The sequence below is a fragment of the Procambarus clarkii genome, chromosome 22, assembly GCF_040958095.1.
Source record: "Procambarus clarkii isolate CNS0578487 chromosome 22, FALCON_Pclarkii_2.0, whole genome shotgun sequence".
Lineage (NCBI taxonomy): Eukaryota > Metazoa > Arthropoda > Malacostraca > Decapoda > Cambaridae > Procambarus > Procambarus clarkii.
In genome coordinates, this window is record NC_091171.1 from 49,182,087 (window position 1) to 49,201,340 (window position 19,254).

The 19,254-nt window shown below is 55.2% G+C and overlaps 1 protein-coding gene across 1 annotated transcript; it reads right to left on the reverse strand.

Moving 5' to 3' along the window:
* Nucleotides 1–7,856: 7,856 nt before the first annotated feature.
* LOC138367580 (uncharacterized abhydrolase domain-containing protein DDB_G0269086-like) lies at nucleotides 7,857–16,558 on the reverse strand. The gene is made up of 2 exons (XM_069329290.1): nucleotides 16,526–16,558; nucleotides 7,857–9,437 (listed from the first exon to the last, which is right to left on the reverse strand). Exons 1-2 carry the CDS (start codon nucleotides 16,556–16,558, stop codon nucleotides 7,857–7,859), a joined length of 1,614 nt encoding a protein of 537 aa, XP_069185391.1.
* Between the last annotated feature and the right edge of the window lie 2,696 nt (nucleotides 16,559–19,254).

Here is a 19,254-nt window from a genome sequence, read left to right on the forward strand (position 1 = left end):
CCCGCCCCCACACCTGCTGATCCCCGCCCCCACACCTGCTGACCCCAGCCCCCCACACCTGCTGACCCCCGCCCCCACACCTGCTGACCCCCGCCCCCACACCTGCTAACCCCCGCCCCCACACCTGCTGACCCCAGCCCCCCACACCTGCTGACCCCCGCCCCCACACCTGCTGACCCCCGCCCTCACACCTGCTGATCCCAGCCCCCCACACCTCCTGACCCCTGCCCCCACACCTGCTGATCCCCGCCCCCACACCTGCTGACCCTCGCCCCCACACCTGCTGACCCCCGCCCCCCACACCTGCTGACCCCTGCCCCCACACCTGCTGATCCCCGCCCCCACACCTGCTGACCCCCGCCCCCACACCTGCTGATCCCCGCCCCCACACCTGCTGATCCCAGCCCCCCACACCTGCTGACCCCCGCCCCCACACCTGCTGACCCCCGCCCCCACACCTGCTGACCCCCGCCCCCACACCTGCTAACCCCCGCCCCCACACCTGCTGACCCCAGCCCCCCACACCTGCTGACCCCCGCCCCCACACCTGCTGACCCCCGCCCTCACACCTGCTGATCCCAGCCCCCCACACCTCCTGACCCCTGCCCCCACACCTGCTGATCCCCGCCCCCACACCTGCTGACCCTCGCCCCCACACCTGCTGACCCCCGCCCCCCACACCTGCTGACCCCTGCCCCCACACCTGCTGATCCCCGCCCCCACACCTGCTGACCCCCGCCCCCACACCTGCTGATCCCCGCCCCCACACCTGCTGATCCCAGCCCCCCACACCTGCTGACCCCCGCCCCCACACCTGCTGACCCTCGCCCCCACACCTGCTGAACTCCGCCCTCACACCTGCTGATCCCAGCTCCCCACACCTCCTGACCCCTGCCCCTACACCTGCTGACCCCCGCCCCCACACCTGCTGACCCTCGCCCCCACACCTGCTGACGTCCGCCCCCGCACTTGCTGACCCCCGCCCCCACACCTGCTGACCCCCGCCCCCACACCTGCTGACCCCCGCCCCCACACCTGCTGACCCCCGCCCCCACACCTGCTGACCCCAGCCCCCCACACCTGCTGACCCCCGCCCCCATACCTGCTGACCCCCGCCCCCACACCTGCTGGCCCCCGTCCCCACACCTGCTGATCCCAGCCCCCCCTCACACCTGCTGACTCCCGTCCCCATACCTGCTGACTGTTACGAATCTCATTAGGATTCTGTCATTACTCTTGATTTTCATATTACTTTATTGTCTTGTTCTTTAATATAGCATCTAGTTGTATAATATAAGATTTTCGTAACTGTAACTGTAACTGTTATATATATATATATATATATATATATATATATATATATATATATATATATATTATAGCATGCAGTAGTGTGCCTGAGTTACATTATATTGTGTGAGGCTTTTGGTGTTAATTTCTCATGTAGTTTCTCCGTGTGGGCGGTTGACCATATTTGGATATGGCCAGTGTGGGAACATTGTTGTCAATCGAGTGTTTATAGTAGTACATGGATTATTCCCATATTTTGGTTTCTGTATTATTGTATGGAATGTTGTACCAGTGTTTATTACTCTTTAGTTTAACAATGTTTTGAATATTAGTGCTGCGTTTTATTATTAGATTTTCCACAATGTTTTGTGTGGACGGTTAGTTGATTTTTTGGTAGACGCTTGGCCTGCGGACCAAGGCGTGGGCAGAGGCGTGGCGGCTGCTGTCGTGAGGAGTCATGTTTAAGTTAAGTCATTGGTCACTGTTATTTTAGCCCATATAAATGTTAATTATTTGGTTAGATCATATTGTATATATCTCTCTAATTAATCCATGTCTTAGTGATAGTGCTCATGTCTCAATAAGGAGGTTATTCTATGATTTGCATGCTGAAGAATATTTCTGGTTATTATTGATACATTTAAGTGTTGTTATGATTGTCCCCCTTAGCATAAATATATTGTTCTCCATTTTATGCAGTGATGTATATCTACCCCTAGACCGTTGTTGACAAGGCCGAGTTATTATTTTCTTTATTGCACTGCGGGGAGAAGAACCTTATTTAGTCTCAAGGGTGGTAACACTGACCCACGCTCCCACACCTGCTGACCCCCGCCCCCACACCTGCTGACCTCCTCCCCTACACCTGCTGACCTCCTCCCCTACACCTGCTGACCCCAGCCCCCACACCTGCTGACCCCAACCCCCACACCTGCTGACTTCCTCCCCTACACCTGCTGACCCCCGCCCCCACACCTGCTGACCCCCGCCCCCACACCTGCTGACCCCCGCCCCCACACCTGCTGACCCCCGCCCCCACACCTGCTGACCTCCTCCCCTACACCTGCTGACCCCCCCTCCCCCACACCTGATGACTTCCGCTCCTACACTGGTGTGGGTCCACCTGGACCACACTGTACAACACTGGCGGGGGTCCACCTGGACCACACTGTACAACACTGGCGGGGGTCCACCTGGACTACACTACAACACTGGTGGGGGTCCACCTAGACCACACTGTACAACACTGGCGGGGGTCCACCTGGACCACACTGTACAACACTGGCGGGGGTCCACCTGGACCACACTGTACAACACTGGTGGGGGTCCACCTAGACCACACTGTACAACACTGGCGGGGGTCCACCTGGACTACACTGTACAACACTGGTGGGGGTCCACCTGGACCACACTGTACAACACTGGTGGGGGTCCACCTGGACCACACTGTACAACACTGGCGGGGGTCCACCTGGACCACACTGTACAACACTGGCGGGGGTCCACCTGGACCACACTGTACAACACTGGTGGGGGTCCACCTGGACCACACTGTACAACACTGGTGGGGGTCCACCTGGACCACACTGTACAACACTGGCGGGGGTCCACCTGGACCACACTGTACAACACTGGTGGGGGTCCACCTAGACCACACTGTACAACACTGGTGGGGGTCCACCTAGACCACACTGTACAACACTGGCGGGGGTCCACCTGGACCACACTGTACAACACTGGTGGGGGTCCACCTGGACCACACTGTACAACACTGGTGGGGGTCCACCTAGACCACACTGTACAACACTGGCGGGGGTCCACCTGGACCACACTGTACAACACTGGTGGGGGTCCACCTGGACCACACTGTACAACACTGGTGGGGGTCCACCGAGACCAAACAGTCCTGGCCAGGGTTGTTAACACGTCACCAGCTCCTAAGCACCATTAGACTACTTATAACTATAACAACAGTTGAATGGTAAGTTTCAGCGCCGGTAAACTGTTGCAAAGTTGGAGAAGATTAAGAAAAGATGCCCCAGTGTGCCAGGGGAGGAATGAGTACCTCTTGACTCCTGTTGACTCCTGTTGACGCCTGGTGATTCCTGTTGACTTCTGGTGCTCGTAATCTCTCCTGTGATGACTAGTTGCTGTGTGTTGACCACCAGGGTAGGACAACACCACCTTTCGTGTCATCACAACACCTCTCGTGTCATCACAACACCTTTCGTGTCATCACAACACCTTTCGTGTCATCACAACACCTCTCGTGTCATCACAACACCTCTCGTGTCATCACAACACCTCTCGTGTCATCACAACACCTCTCGTGTGAACTATTAAACCTGTCAAAGGCTTTTTCATATTCATCAATGCCATGAGTTTCTAATATTTTTTCTCATATATTCCGCCGCCTTAGAGCCGGTCGGCCGAGCGGACAGCACGCTGGACTTGTGATCCTGACTTGTGAAACAATGGGCAGAGTTTCTTTCACCCTATGCCCCTGTTACCTAGCAGTAAAATAGGTACCAGGTGTTTGTCAGCTGTCACGGGCTGCTTCCTGGGGGTGGAGGCCTGGTCGAGGACCGGGCCGCGGGGACACTAAAAAGCCCCGAAATCATCTCAAGATAACCTCAAGATAACCTCAAGATATACCTCCTCTATCCACTAACACATATATATGTGGTGAGTTTGTGGTATGTAGTATGTGGTGAGTATGTAGTATTTGGTGATTATTTGGTGAGTATGTGGTGAGTATGTGGTGAGTATGTGGTAAGTATGTGGTGAGTATGTAGTGTGTGGTGTGTATGTAGTATTTGGTGAGTATGTGGTGAGTATGTGGTGAGTATGTAGTATGTATGTAGTATTTGGTGAGTATGTGGTGAGTATGTAGTATGTGGTGAGTATGTAGCATGTGGTATGTAGTATGTGGTGAGTATGTAGCATGTGGTGAGTATGTGGTATGTAGCATGTGGTGAGTATGTAGTATGTGTTGAGTATGTGTACTCTAGCTGTTGAGGAGCGAGCGTGTTCCGTGAGAGTGGTTGACGCCTCTGTGCTGTTCCTTAAACATGTGTCAGTGGTCAACATGGGCGGCTCCCTGCTGGTACACCACATACTCACCACATACTTGCCACATACTCACCACATGCTACATACTCACCACATGCTACATACTCACCACATACTCACAACACTCGTCACAACACCCGGGGCTTCTACAACACTCGTCACAACACCCGAGGCTTCTACAACACTCGTCACAACACCCGGGGCTTCTACAACACTCGTCACAACACCCGAGGCTTCTACAACACACGTCACAACACCCGGGGCTTCTACAACACACGTCACAACACCCGGGGCTTCTACACCACACGTCATAACACCCGGGGCTTCTACAACACTCGTCACAACACCCGGGGCTTCTACAACACTCGTCACAACACCCGAGGCTTCTACAACACTCGTCACAACACCCGAGGCTTCTACAACACTCGTCACAACACCCGAGGCTTCTACAACACTCGTCACAACACCTGAGGCTTCTACAACACGTCACAACACCCGAGGCTTCTACACCACACGCCACAACACCCGAGGCTTCTACAACACTCGTCACAACACCCGGGGCTTCTACAAGACACGTCACAACACCCGAGGCTTCTACAACACTCGTCACAACACCCGGGGCTTCTACAATCGTCACAACACCCGAGGCTTCTACAACACACGTCACAACACCCGGGGCTTCTGCAACACTCGTCACAACACCCGGGGCTTCTACAACAACACGTCACAACACCCGAGGCTTCTACAACAACACGTCACAACACCCGGGGCTTCTACAACACTCGTCACAACACCCGAGGCTTCTACAACAACACGTCACAACCCCCGGGGCTTCTACAACACTCGTCACAACACCCGGGGCTTCTACAACACTCGTCACAACACCCGAGGCTTCTACAACACACGTCACAACACCCGGGGCTTCTACAACAACACGTCACAACACCCGGGGCTTCTGCAACACTCGTCACAACACCCGGGGCTTCTACAACACTCGTCACAACCCCCGGGGCTTCTACAACACTCGTCACAACACCCGGGGCTTCTACAACACTCGTCACAACACCCGGGGCTTCTACAACACTCGTCACAACACCCGAGGCTTCTACAACACTCGTCACAACACCCGGGGCTTCTACAACACTCGTCACAACACCCGGGGCTTCTACAACACTCGTCACAACACCCGGGGCTTCTACAACACACGTCATAACACCCGGGGCTTCTACAACACACGTCATAACACCCGAGGCTTCTACAACACTCGTCACAACACCCGGGGCTTCTACAACACACATAACACCCGGGGCTTCTACAACACACGTCATAACACCCGGGGCTTCTACAACACTCGTCACAACACCCGGGGCTTCTACAACACTCGTCACAACACCCGGGGCTTCTACAACACACGTCATAACACCCGGGGCTTCTACAACACACGTCATAACACCCGGGGCTTCTACAACACACGTCATAACACCCGAGGCTTTTACAACAACACGTCACAACACCCGAGGCTTCTACAACAACACGTCACAACACCCGGGGCTTCTACAACAACACGTCACAACACCCGAGGCTTCTACAACAACACGTCACAACACCCGGGGCTTCTACAACACACGTCACAACACCCGAGGCTTCTACAACAACACGTAACAACACCCGAGGCTTCTACAACACATGTCACAACACCCGGGGCTTCTACAACAACACGTAACAACACCCGGGGCTTCTACAACACTCGTCACAACACCCGAGGCTTCTACAACACACGTCACAACACCCGAGGCTTCTACAACAACACGTCACAACACCCGGGGCTTCTACAACACTCGTCACAACACCCGGGGCTTCTACAACACTCGTCACAACACCCGGGGCTTCTACAACACTCGTCACAACACCCGAGGCTTCTACAACACTCGTCACAACACCCGGGGCTTCTACAACACACGTCACAACCCTCCCTCTCCTCGCTTAGCTCTCTTTCCCTCCCTTTCTCTTCCTCTATCTCTTCCGTCTCTATTCGTCTCCTCACATATTCCTTCCCTCCTCTCCTCTCTACTCTCTCCGTCCCATTACTCTCTCTCTCTCCCTTCTTCCCTACATCCCTTCCCCTAAGAGTGCCTCTCTCCCTCCCTCCCTCCCTCCCTCCCTCCCTCCCTGCTTGCCTAACTGCTTCTCCCTTCTTCCCTACATCCCTTCCCCTAAGAGTGCCTCCCTCCCTCCCTCCCTCCCTCCCTCCCTCCCTCCCTCCCTGCTTGCCTAACTGCTTCTCCCTTCTTCCCTACATCCCTTCCCCTAAGAGTGCCTCCCTCCCTCCCTCCCTACTTGCCTAACTGCTTCTCCCTTCTTCCCTACATCCCTTCCCCTAAGAGTGCCTCCCTCCCTCCCTCCCTTCTTGCCTAACTGCTTCTCCCTTCTTCCCTACATCCCTTCCCCTAAGAGAGCCTCCCTACTTCCCTAACAGTTCCCCCCCCCCGTGCCCCTAACACCCCCCCCGCCAGGGACCGTCCACCAAGGGCTTAGTAACCACTTCCAATTACGCCGCATGTGGTGTGATTTGGGTAAGCGGCTTATGTCCCGTCACGACTGTGGCGGTGACGGCCCTTCACGGTACACTGTTGCTGCTACACTGTGACGGTGACGGCCCTTCACGGTACACTGTTGCTGCTACACTGTGACGGTGACGGCCCTTCACGGTACACTGTTGCTGCTGCACTGTGACGGTGACGGCCCTTCACGGTACACTGTTGCTGCTACACTGTGACGGTGACGGCCCTTCACGGTACACTGTTGCTGCTACACTGTGACGGTGACGGCCCTTCACGGTACACTGTTGCTGCTGCACTGTGACGGTGACGGCCCTTCACGGTACACTGTTGCTGCTACACTGTGACGGTGACGGCCCTTCACGGTACACTGTTGCTGCTACACTGACGGTGACGGCCCTTCACGGTACACTGTTGCTGCTACACTGTGACGGTGATGGCCCTTCACGGTACACTGTTGCTGCTGCACTGTGACGGTGACGGCCCTTCACGGTACACTGTTGCTGCTGCACTGTGACGGTGACGGCCCTTCACGGTACACTGTTGCTGCTGCACTGTGACGGTGACGGCCCTTCACGGTACACTGTTGCTGCTGCACTGTGACGGTGACGGCCCTTAACGGTACACTGTTGCTGCTGCACTGTGATGGCGACGGCCCTTAACGGTACACTGTTGCTGCTGCACTGTGACGGTGACGGCCCTTCACAGTACACTGTTGCTGCTACACTGTAACGGTGACGGCCTTTAACGGTACACTGATGCTGCTACACTGTGACGGTGACGGCCCTTCACGGTACACTGTTGCTGCTACACTGTGACGGTGACGGCCCTTCACGGTACACTGTTGCTGCTACACTGTGACGGTGACGGCCCTTCACGGTACACTGTTGCTGCTACACTGTGACGGTGACGGCCCTTCACGGTACACTGTTGCTGCTACACTGTGACGACCCGCCACTTTAACTTATACTCGCCACTTGTAACAGCTTCACGTGCAACAGCTTCACGTGCAGCAGCTTCACGTGCAGCAGCTTCACGTGCAGCAGCTTCACGTGCAACAGCTTCACGTGCAACAGCTTCACGTGCAGCAGCTTCACGTGCTTTAGCTTCACGTGCAGCAGCTTCACGTGCAACAGCTTCACGTGCAACAGCTTCACGTGCAGCAGCTTCACGTGCAGCAGCTTCACGTGCAGCAGCTTCACGTGCAACAGCTTCACGTGCAGCAGCTTCACGTGCAGCAGCTTCACGTGCAGCAGCTTCACGTGCAACAGCTTCACGTGCAGCAGCTTCACGTGCAACAGCTTCACGTGCAGCAGCTTCACGTGCTTTAGCTTCACGTGCAGCAGCTTCACGTGCAACAGCTTCACGTGCAGCAGCTTCACGTGCAGCAGCTTCACGTGCTTTAGCTTCACGTGCAGCAGCTTCACGTGCAACAGCTTCACGTGCAGCAGCTTCACGTGCAACAGCTTCACGTGCAGCAGCTTCACGTGCAACAGGTTCACGTGCAGCAGCTTCACGTGCAACAGGTTCACGTGCAACAGCTTCACGTGCAGCAGCTTCACGTGCAGCAGCTTCACGTGCAGCAGCTTCACGTGCAGCAGCTTCACGTGCAGCAGCTTCACGTGCAGCAGCTTCACGTGCAGCAGCTTCACGTGCAACAGCTTCACGTGCAGCAGCTTCACGTGCTTCAGCTTCACGTGCAGCAGCTTCACGTGCAGCAGCTTCACATGCAGCAGCTTCACGTGCAGCAGCTTCACGTGCTTTAGCTTCACGTGCTTTAGCTTCACGTGCTTCAGCTTCACGTGCAGCAGCTTCACGTGCAGCAGCTTCACGTGCAACAGGTTCACGTGCAGCAGCTTCACGTGCTTTAGCTTCACGTGCTTCAGCTTCACGTGCAGCAGCTTCACGTGCAGCAGCTTCACGTGCAACAGGTTCACGTGCAGCAGCTTCACGTGCAACAGCTTCACGTGCAACAGCTTCACGTGCAGCAGCTTCACGTGCAACAGCTTCACGTGCAGCAGCTTCACGTGCAACAGCTTCACGTGCAACAGCTTCACGTGCAGCAGCTTCACGTGCAACAGCTTCACGTGCAACAGCTTCACGTGCAACAGCTTCACGTGCAACAGCTTCACGTGCAACAGCTTCACGTGCAGCAGCTTCACGTGCAACAGCTTCACGTGCAACAGCTTCACGTGCAACAGCTTCACGTGCAGCAGCTTCACGTGCAGCAGCTTCACGTGCTTTAGCTTCACGTGCAGCAGCTTCACGTGCAACAGCTTCACGTGCAGCAGCTTCACGTGCAACAGCTTCACGTGCAACAGCTTCACGAGCAGCAGCTTCACGTGCAGCAGCTTCACGTGCAGCAGCTTCACGTGCAACAGCTTCACGTGCAGCAGCTTCACGTGCAGCAGCTTCACGTGCAACAGCTTCACGTGCAACAGCTTCACGTGCAGCAGCTTCACGTGCTTTAGCTTCACGTGCAGCAGCTTCACGTGCAACAGCTTCACTCAGACCTTCCTATAATTGCAGTGTCTATAAAGAAGCAATTATTATGCAAATTATATTAAGACTTTCTGAACCAGTTACGAGACCTGCTGCACCCCACACCTGCTGCACCCCCACACCTGCAGCACCCCACACCTGCTTCACCCCACACCTGCTGCACCCCCACACCTGCTGCACCCCACACCTGCTGCACCCCGACACCTGCAGCACCCCACACCTGCTTCACCCCACACCTGCTGCACCCCCACACCTGCTGCACCCCACACCTGCTGCACCCCCACACCTGCTGCACCCCACACCTGCTGCACCCCCACACCTGCTGCACCCCCACACCTGCTGCACCCCACACCTGCTGCACCCCCACACCTGCTGCACCCCCACACCTGCTGCACCCCCACACCTGCTGCTCCCCACACCTGCTGCACCCCCACACCTGCTGCACCCCTACACCTGCTGCACCCCCACACCTGCTGCACCCCTACACCTGCTGCACCCCCACACCTGCTGCACCCCCACACCTGCTGCTCCCCACAACTGCTGCACCCCCACACTTGCTGCTCCCCACACCTGCTGCATCCCCACACATGCTGCTCCCCACACCTGCTGCACCTCCACACCTGCTGCACCCCACACCTGCAGCACCCCACACCTGCTGCACCCCACACCTGCTGCACCCCACACCTGCTGCACCCCCACACCTTCTGCACCCCCACACCTGCTGCACCCCACACCTGCTGCACCCCCACACCTGCTGCACCCCCACACCTGCTGCACCCCACACCTGCTGCACCCCCAGACCTGCTACACCCCACACCTGCAGCACCCCACACCTGCTGTACCCCTACACCTGCTGCACCCTGACACCTGCAACACCCCACACCTAGTGCACACTACACCTGCTGCACCGTACACCTGCAGCACCCCACACCTAGTGCACACTACACCTGCTGCACCCCACACCTGCAGCACCCCACACCTAGTGCACCCCACACCTGCTGCACCATACACCTGCTACACACAGCAACCCACACAAACATCACATGATGATAGTTTGCGGCAACAAGATCACTTAAACTGAATGAATGGTCCAACAAATGGCTTCTAAAGTTCAACCCGAGTAAATGTTGTCGGAGGAAACAGGAGGCCAGACACAGGATACCGAATGGGAGATGAAGTCCTTCATGAAACGGACAAAGAAAAAGATCTAGAGTTGATATCACACCAAACCTGTCTCCTGAAGCCCACATAACAGGAATAACATCAGCGGCGTATGCGAGGCTGGCTAACATCAAAACTGCCTTTGGTTCATCAGGAACCTGTGTAATTAATCATTCAGAACCTTGTATACCACGTATGTAAGACTAATCCTGGAGTATGCGGCCCCAGCATGGAGCCCGTACCTTGTCAAGCACAAGACGAAGCTGGAAAAAGTTCAGAGGTATGCCACTAGGCTAGTCCCAGAACTAAGAGGCATGAGTTACGAGGAAAGCTGAGTGAAATGCACCTCACGACACTGGAAGACAGAGAAGAAACAGGAGACATGACCACTACCTACAAAACTCTCTGAGGAATTGACAGGGTAGATAAAGATAAATTGTTTAACACGGGTGGTACGCGAACAAGGGGACACAGGTAGAGACGAGTACCCAAATGAGCCACAGGGACGTTAGAAAGAACTTTTTCAATGTCAGAGTAGTTAACAGGTGGAATGCATTAGGCAGTGATGTGGTGGAGGCTGACTCCATACACAGTTTAAAATGTAGATATGATAGAGCCCAGTAGTCTCAGGAATCTGTACACCAGCTGATTGACAGTTGAGAGGCGGGACCAAAGAGCCAGCGCTCAACCCCCTCAAGCACAACTAAGTGAGTACAACTAGGTGAGTACATCAACACACACACACACACACACACAGCCCCACACAGCCCCACACAGCCCCACACAGCACCATACAGCCCCACACAGCCCCACACAGCACCACACAGCACCACACAACACCACACAGCCCCACACAGCACCACACAGCCCCACACAGCACCACACAGCCCCACACAGCCCCACACAGCACCACACAGCACCACACAGCACCACACAGCACCACACAACACCACACAGCCCCACACAGCACCACACAGCCCCACACAGCACCACACAGCCCCACACAGCACCACACAGCCCCACACAGCACCACACAGCACCACACAGCCCCACACAGCCCCACACAGCACCACGCAGCCCCACACAGCCCCACACAGCACCACACAGCCCCACACAGCACCCCCACACAGCACCACACAGCACCACACAGCCCCTCACAGCCCCACACAGCCCCACACAGCACCACACAGCCCCACACAGCACCACACAGCACCACACAGCCCCACGCAGCACCACGCAGCCCCACACAGCAGCACACAGCACCACACAGCCCCACACAGCACCACGCAGCCCCACACAGCACCACACAGCCCCACACAGCCCCACACAGCCCCACACAGCCCCACACAGCCCCACACAGCACCACGCAGCACCACGCAGCTTCACACAGCCCCACAAAGCACCACGCAGCACCACACAGCCCCACACAGCACCACACAGCACCACACAGCCCCACACAGCACCACACAGCACCACACAGCCCCACACAGCCCCACACAGCACCACACAGCTCCACACAGCCCCACACAGCACCACACAGGCCCACACAGCCCCTCACAGCACCACACAGCCCCACACAGCACCACACAGCCCCACACAGCACCACACAGCACCACACAGCTCCACACAGCCCCACACAGCACCACACAGGCCCACACAGCCCCTCACAGCACCACACAGCCCCACACAGCACCACACAGCCCCACACAGCACCACACAGCTCCACACAGCCCCACACAGCACCACACAGCCCCACACTGCCCCACAAAGCACCACACAGCACCACACAGCACCACACAGCACCACACAGCACCACACAGCCCCACACAGCACCACACAGCTCCACATAGCCCTACACAGCACCACATAGCACCACACAGCACCACACAGCACCACACAGCCCCACACAGCACCACACAGCACCACACAGCCCCACATAGCACCACACAGCACCGCACAGCCCCACACAGGCCCACACAGCCCCACACAGCACCACACAGCACCACACAACACCACACAGCACCCACACAACACCACACAGCACCACACAGCACCGCACAGCCCCACACAGGCCCACACAGCCCCACACAGCACCACACAGCACCACACAGCACCACACAGCACCACACAGCACCACACAGCCCCACACAGCCCCACAAAGCACCACACATCACGACACAGCACCACACAGCACCACACAGCCCCACACTGCCCCACAAAGCACCACACAGCACCACACAGCCCCACACAGCACCACACAGCCCCACACTGCCCCACAAAGCACCACACAGCACCACACAGCACCACACAGCACCACGTAGCACATCACAGCACCACACAGCACCACACAGCCCCACACAGCACCACACAGCACCACACAGCCACACACAGCACCACACAGCCCCACACAGCCCCACATAGCCCCACACAGCGCCACACAGCCCCACACAGCGCCACACAGCACCACACAGCACCACACAGCACCACACAGCCTCACACAGCCCAACACAGCACCACACAGCCTCACACAGCCTCACACAGCACCACACAGCCCCACACAGCCCAACACAGCACCACACAGCCTCACACAGCCCCACACAGCACCACACAGCCCCACACAGCCTCACACAGCCTCACACAGCCTCACACAGCACCACACAGCCCCACACAGTCCCACACAGCCTCACACAGCCTCACACAGCCTCACACAGCACCACACAGCCTCACACAGCACCACACAGCACCACACAGCACCACACAGCCTCACACAGCCTCACACAGCACCACACAGCACCACACAGCACCACACAGCCTCACACAGCCTCACACAGCCTCACACAGCACCACACAGCCCCACACAGCCCCACACAGCCCAACACAGCACCACACAGCCTCTCACAGCCTCACACAGCACCACACAGCCTAACACAGCCTCACACAGCCCCACACAGCACCACACACCACCACACAGCCCCACACAGCCCAACACAGCACCACACAGCACCACACAGCCCCACACAGCACCACACAGCCCCACACAGCACCACACAGCACCTCACAGCACCACACAGCACCACACAGCCTAACACAGCCTCACACAGCCCCACACAGCACCACACACCACCACACAGCCCCACACAGCCCAACACAGCACCACACAGCCCCACACAGCACCACACAGCCCCACACAGCCCCACACAGCCCAACACAGCACCACACAGCCTCACACAGCCTCACACAGCACCACACAGCCTAACACAGCCTCACACAGCCCCACACAGCACCACACACCACCACACAGCCCCACACAGCCCAAAACAGCACCACACAGCACCACACAGCCCCACACAGCACCACACAGCCCCACACAGCACCACACAGCACCTCACAGCACCACACAGCACCACACAGCACCACACAGCACCACACAGCACCACGCAGCACATCACAGCACCACACAGCACCACACAGCACCACACAGCCCCACACAGCACCACACAGCACCTCACAGCACCACACAGCACCACACAGCACCACACAGCACCACACAGCACCACATGCACCACGCAGCACATCACAGCTGTAGTGATCAGCACTTATAATCCCGTTGGCGGACAATCATGCAAATTGAGTGTTAAAATTAATGCCCAGTGAGGGACAAACACGACCCCCTCCCCCCCTGACCCTCCCTCATTCATTGTACCCCTCCCTCACTCATTATACCGCTCCCTCACTCATTGTACTCCTCCCTCCCTCATTATACGTCTCCCTGACTCATCACAACTCTCCCTGACTCATCACAACTCCCCCTGACTCATCACAACTCTCCCTGACTCATCACAACTCTCCCTAACACATCACAACTCTCCCTGACTCATCACAACTCTCCCTAACACATCACAACTCTCTCTAACCCATCACAACTCTTCCTAACTCATCACAACTCTCCCTGACTCATCACAACTCTCCCTAACTCATCACAACTCTCTCTAACTCATCACAACTCTCGCTAACTCATCACAACTCTCCCTGACTCATCACAACTCTCCCTGACTCATCACAAGTCTCCCTAACACATCACAACTCTCTCTAACTCATCACAACTCTCCCTAACTCATCACAACTCTCCCTGACTCATCACAACTCTCCTTAACTCATCACAACTCTCTCTAACTCATCACAACTCTCCCTAACTCATCACAACTCTCCCTGACTCATCACAACTCTTCCTGACTCATCACAACTCTCCCTAACACATCACAACTCTCTCTAACTCATCACAACTCTCCCTAACTCATCACAACTCTCCCTGACTCATCACAACTCTCCCTAACTCATCACAACTCTCCCTGACTCATCACAACTCTCCCTAACTCATCACAACTCTCTCTAACTCATCACAACTCTCCCTAACTCATCACAACTCTCTCTAACTCATCACAACTCTCCCTAACTCATCACAACTCTCCCTGACTCATCACAAGTCTCCCTGACTCATCACAAGTCTCCCTAACACATCACAACTCTCTCTAACTCATCACAACTCTCCCTAACTCATCACAACTCTCCCTGACTCATCACAACTCTCCTTAACTCATCACAACTCTCTCTAACTCATCACAACTCTCCCTAACTCATCACAACTCTCCCTGACTCATCACAACTCTTCCTGACTCATCACAACTCTCCCTAACACATCACAACTCTCTCTAACTCATCACAACTCTCCCTAACTCATCACAACTCTCCCTGACTCATCACAACTCTCCCTAACTCATCACAACTCTCCCTGACTCATCACAACTCTCCCTAACTCATCACAACTCTCTCTAACTCATCACAACTCTCCCTGACTCATCACAACTCTTCCTGACTCATCACAACTTCCTGAGATATCACATCTCTCCCTGACTCATCACAACTCTCCTTGACTCATCACAACTTTCCCTGACTCATCACAACTCTCCCTGACTCATCACAACTCTCCCTGACTCATCACAACTCTCCCTGACTCATCACAACTGTGACCTTTCCTGGGGTAGGAGTATACCTGAAGATGGCCCTTAGAGTTCTTCGACTCCCCAAGCCCGTCCTCGCCCCAGGCTTAACCGGTGATAGCTTGATCCAACAGGCTGTTGCTTGAAGCGGCCCGCACATCCAACACAAGTCCTTAATCGATCAGTTAGAGGGCGATTTGATTAGAATCATTGACATATATATTTGACTCACTAATATCTCAATTATCTCATTAAAGACATTGTAGCTCACTTCCTTCTTGCCTATATACCCACACCCACTGGTACTCCATCCTTCTGAAGATATATTATTAATTACGAAAGTACTTGAGGAAATTCCTGTCTTAATCCTTCCTTCATGGCCTGACATTGTATATTATTGACATTGTATATATGATGACTGACAATGACTGACATTGTAAATATATATATATATATATATATATATATATATATATATATATATATATATATATATATATATATATATATATGTGTGTGTATATCACGAAAATAAACACGTGATTAAGAATGTGACAATGTCAGACCACGGAGGAAAAATGAAACAGGAAATTTCCTTAAGTACTTTCGTATATTAAATACATCTTCAGAAGGTCAATTCTGAAGATGTATTTAATATACGAAAGTACTTAAGGAAATTTCCTGTTTCATTTTTCCTCCGTGGTCTGGCATTGTCATATATATATATATATATATATATATATATATATATATATATATATATATATATATATATATATCCAGAATCTATATATATATATAATATCCAGAATCACAGTACTTGGCCTACTATGCAAGGTCCCATGCTCCTAACAGGCTGAATGATTTGCGTTATTTTCAAATATTTATTTCCAGATTGGTTCTTTTCTAACAATAATAATCTATTACATTAAGAACATGAATTACTGACTTAGTTATAGTAAGGTTTGAGTTGGTCATGTCAGTTCATGTCAGGTCATGTCAGGTCATGTCATGTCAGGTCATGTCAGGTCAGGTCAGGTCAGGTCAGGTCATATCAGGTCAGGTCATGTCAGGTCATGTCAGGTCATGTCATGTCAGGTCAGGTCAGGTCAGGTCAGGTCAGGTCAGGTCAGGTCAGGTCAGGTCATGTCATGTCATGTCATGTCATGTCATGTCATGTCAGGTCATGTCAGGTCAGGTCAGGTCAGGTCAGGTCAGGTCAGGTCATGTCATGTCATGTCATGTCATGTCATGTCATGTCATGTCATGTCATGTCATGTCAGGTCAGGTCAGGTCAGGTCAGGTCAGGTCAGGTCAGGTCAGGTCAGGTCATGTCATGTCATGTCATGTCATGTCATGTCATGTCATGTCATGTCATGTCATGTCATGTCATGTCATGTCATGTCATGTCATGTCATGTCATGTTTGCACAGGTCAGGTTAAATTCGTTAAAATTTTTACGTTAGTTTTAACTCAAATCACATCAAATAGCAATCATATATAAGACAATGAAAACTTGATATTTTCACACGAAAAAATATTATATAAATTAAATATTTCACGAAAATTCGTTTGTTAGCGAATTGTGGAGAGGGAGAGAGAAGGGTGGCGAGGGTGGCGAAGGGGGGTGGCGAGAGGGGGTGGCGAGGTGGCGATGGGGGGTGGCGAGAGGGGGTGGCGAGGTGGCGATGGGGGGGGGGGGCAGTGAAGGGGCCGGGGGGGGGGGGGCGTTGGGTTTCTGGTTTGATGTGCTTTTTCCCAGATTGGTTCCTGATGGTGAGGCGACCCGCTGAGCGGCGCTTATCACCACTACTCCTCCGACCCTTGCCGCTCCCTCCTCACCCTGGAGCACGTCCTCACCCTGGAGCACGTCCTCACCCTGGAGCACGTCCTCACCCTGGTGCACGTCCTCACCCTGGTGCACGTCCACACCCTGGAGCACGTCCTCACCCTGGTGCACGTCCTCACCCTGGTGCACGTCCTCACCCTGGTGCACGTCCACACCCTGGAGCACGTCCTCACCCTGGTGCACGTCATCACCCTGGTGCACGTCCTCACCCTGGTGCACGTCCACACCCTGGAGCACGTCCTCACCCTGGTGCACGTCCTCACCCTGGAGCACGTCCTCACCCTGGTGCACGTCCACACCCTGGTGCACGTCCACACCCTGGTGCACGTCCACACCCTGGTGCACGTCCTCACCCTGGGGCACGTCCTCACCCTGGAGCACGTCCTCACCCTGGAGCACGTCCTCACCCTGGTGCACCTCCACACCCTGGAGCACGTCCTCACCCTGGAGCACGTCTTCACCCTGAAGCACGTCCTCACCCTGGAGCACGTCTTCACCCTGGAGCACGTCCTCACCCTGGAGCACGTCTTCACCCTGGAGCACGTCCTCACCCTGAAGCACGTCATCACCCTGGAGCACGTCATCACCCTGGAGCACGTCATCACCCTAGGGCACGTCATCACCCTGGAGCACGTCATCACCCTGGAGCACGTCATCACCCTGGAGCACGTCATCACCTTAGAGAACGTCATCAACCTGTAACACGTCCACACCCTGGTGCACGTCTTCACCCTGGAGCACGTCTTCACCCTAGAGCACGTCATCACCCTGGAGCACGTCATCACCTTAGAGCACGTCATCACCCTGGAGCACGTCATCACCCTGGAGCACGTCCACACCCTGAAGCACATCATCACCTTAGAGCACGTCATCACCCTGGAGCACGTCATCACCCTGGAGCACGTCCTCACCCTGGAGCACGTCCTCACCCTGGAGCACGTCATCACCCTGGAGCACATCACCTTAGAGCACGTCATCACCCTGGAGCACGTCATCACCCTGGAGCACGTCCTCACCCTGGAGCACGTCCTCACCCTGGAGCACGTCATCACCCTGGAGCACGTCATCACCCTAGGGCACGTCCTCACCCTGGTGCACGTCTTCACCCTGGAGCACGTCATTACCCTAGGGCACGTCCTCACCCTGGAGCACATCATCACCCAAGGGCCTGGAGCATGTCCTCACCCTGGAGCACGTCCTCACCCTGGAGCACATCATCACCTTAGAGCACATTATCACCTTAGAGCACGTCATCAACCTGTAACACGTCCACACCCTGAAGCACGTCCACACCCTGGAGCACGTCCACACCCTGGAGCACCTCCTCACCCTGGAGCACGTCCACACCCTGGAGCACCTCCTCACCCTGGAGCACGTCATGGGGTGTGTGAGGCGGGCAGGGGGGGTGGCGGGGGTGGCGGGGGCAGACAGTGTTGTTTACAATGTGCTGCGCCAAATCAGTGGCCACACACTGCTGGTCGACTCGGGATTTTGCCTCAGAACCTTTGCATACACAATAAGTTGTCCCGCTGGCCTGCTGGCCTGCTGGCCTGGCCTGCTGATCCCGGCCTAGTGGCCCCGGGGCCACATAGCCGATGGGGCCAGGAGGGGAGGGTGGGGAGGAGCATCAACTGGGCCAAGCGGCGGCAATGTGGGCCAAGGGAGCCACATTAGGGCCAGGAGTGTGGAGACAGTGTTAAGAGACAATCGAGGATTGTACCTGGAAAGTTGTTCTACTCCTTAAACCCGGCTTGAGGCCAGGCTTGGCTTGTGAGAGTTTGGTCCACCAGGCTGTTGCTTGGAGCGGCTCGCAGGGCCACATATC

Coding starts and splice junctions, on each gene's coding strand:
- LOC138367580 (XM_069329290.1), bottom strand. CDS start 16,558: ATGACCAACTCAAACCTTACTATAACTAAGTCA. Junction 9,438..16,525: donor ACCTTACTATAACTAAGTCA/GTAATTCATGTT, acceptor CTGCAATTATAG/GAAGGTCTGAGTGAAGCTGT.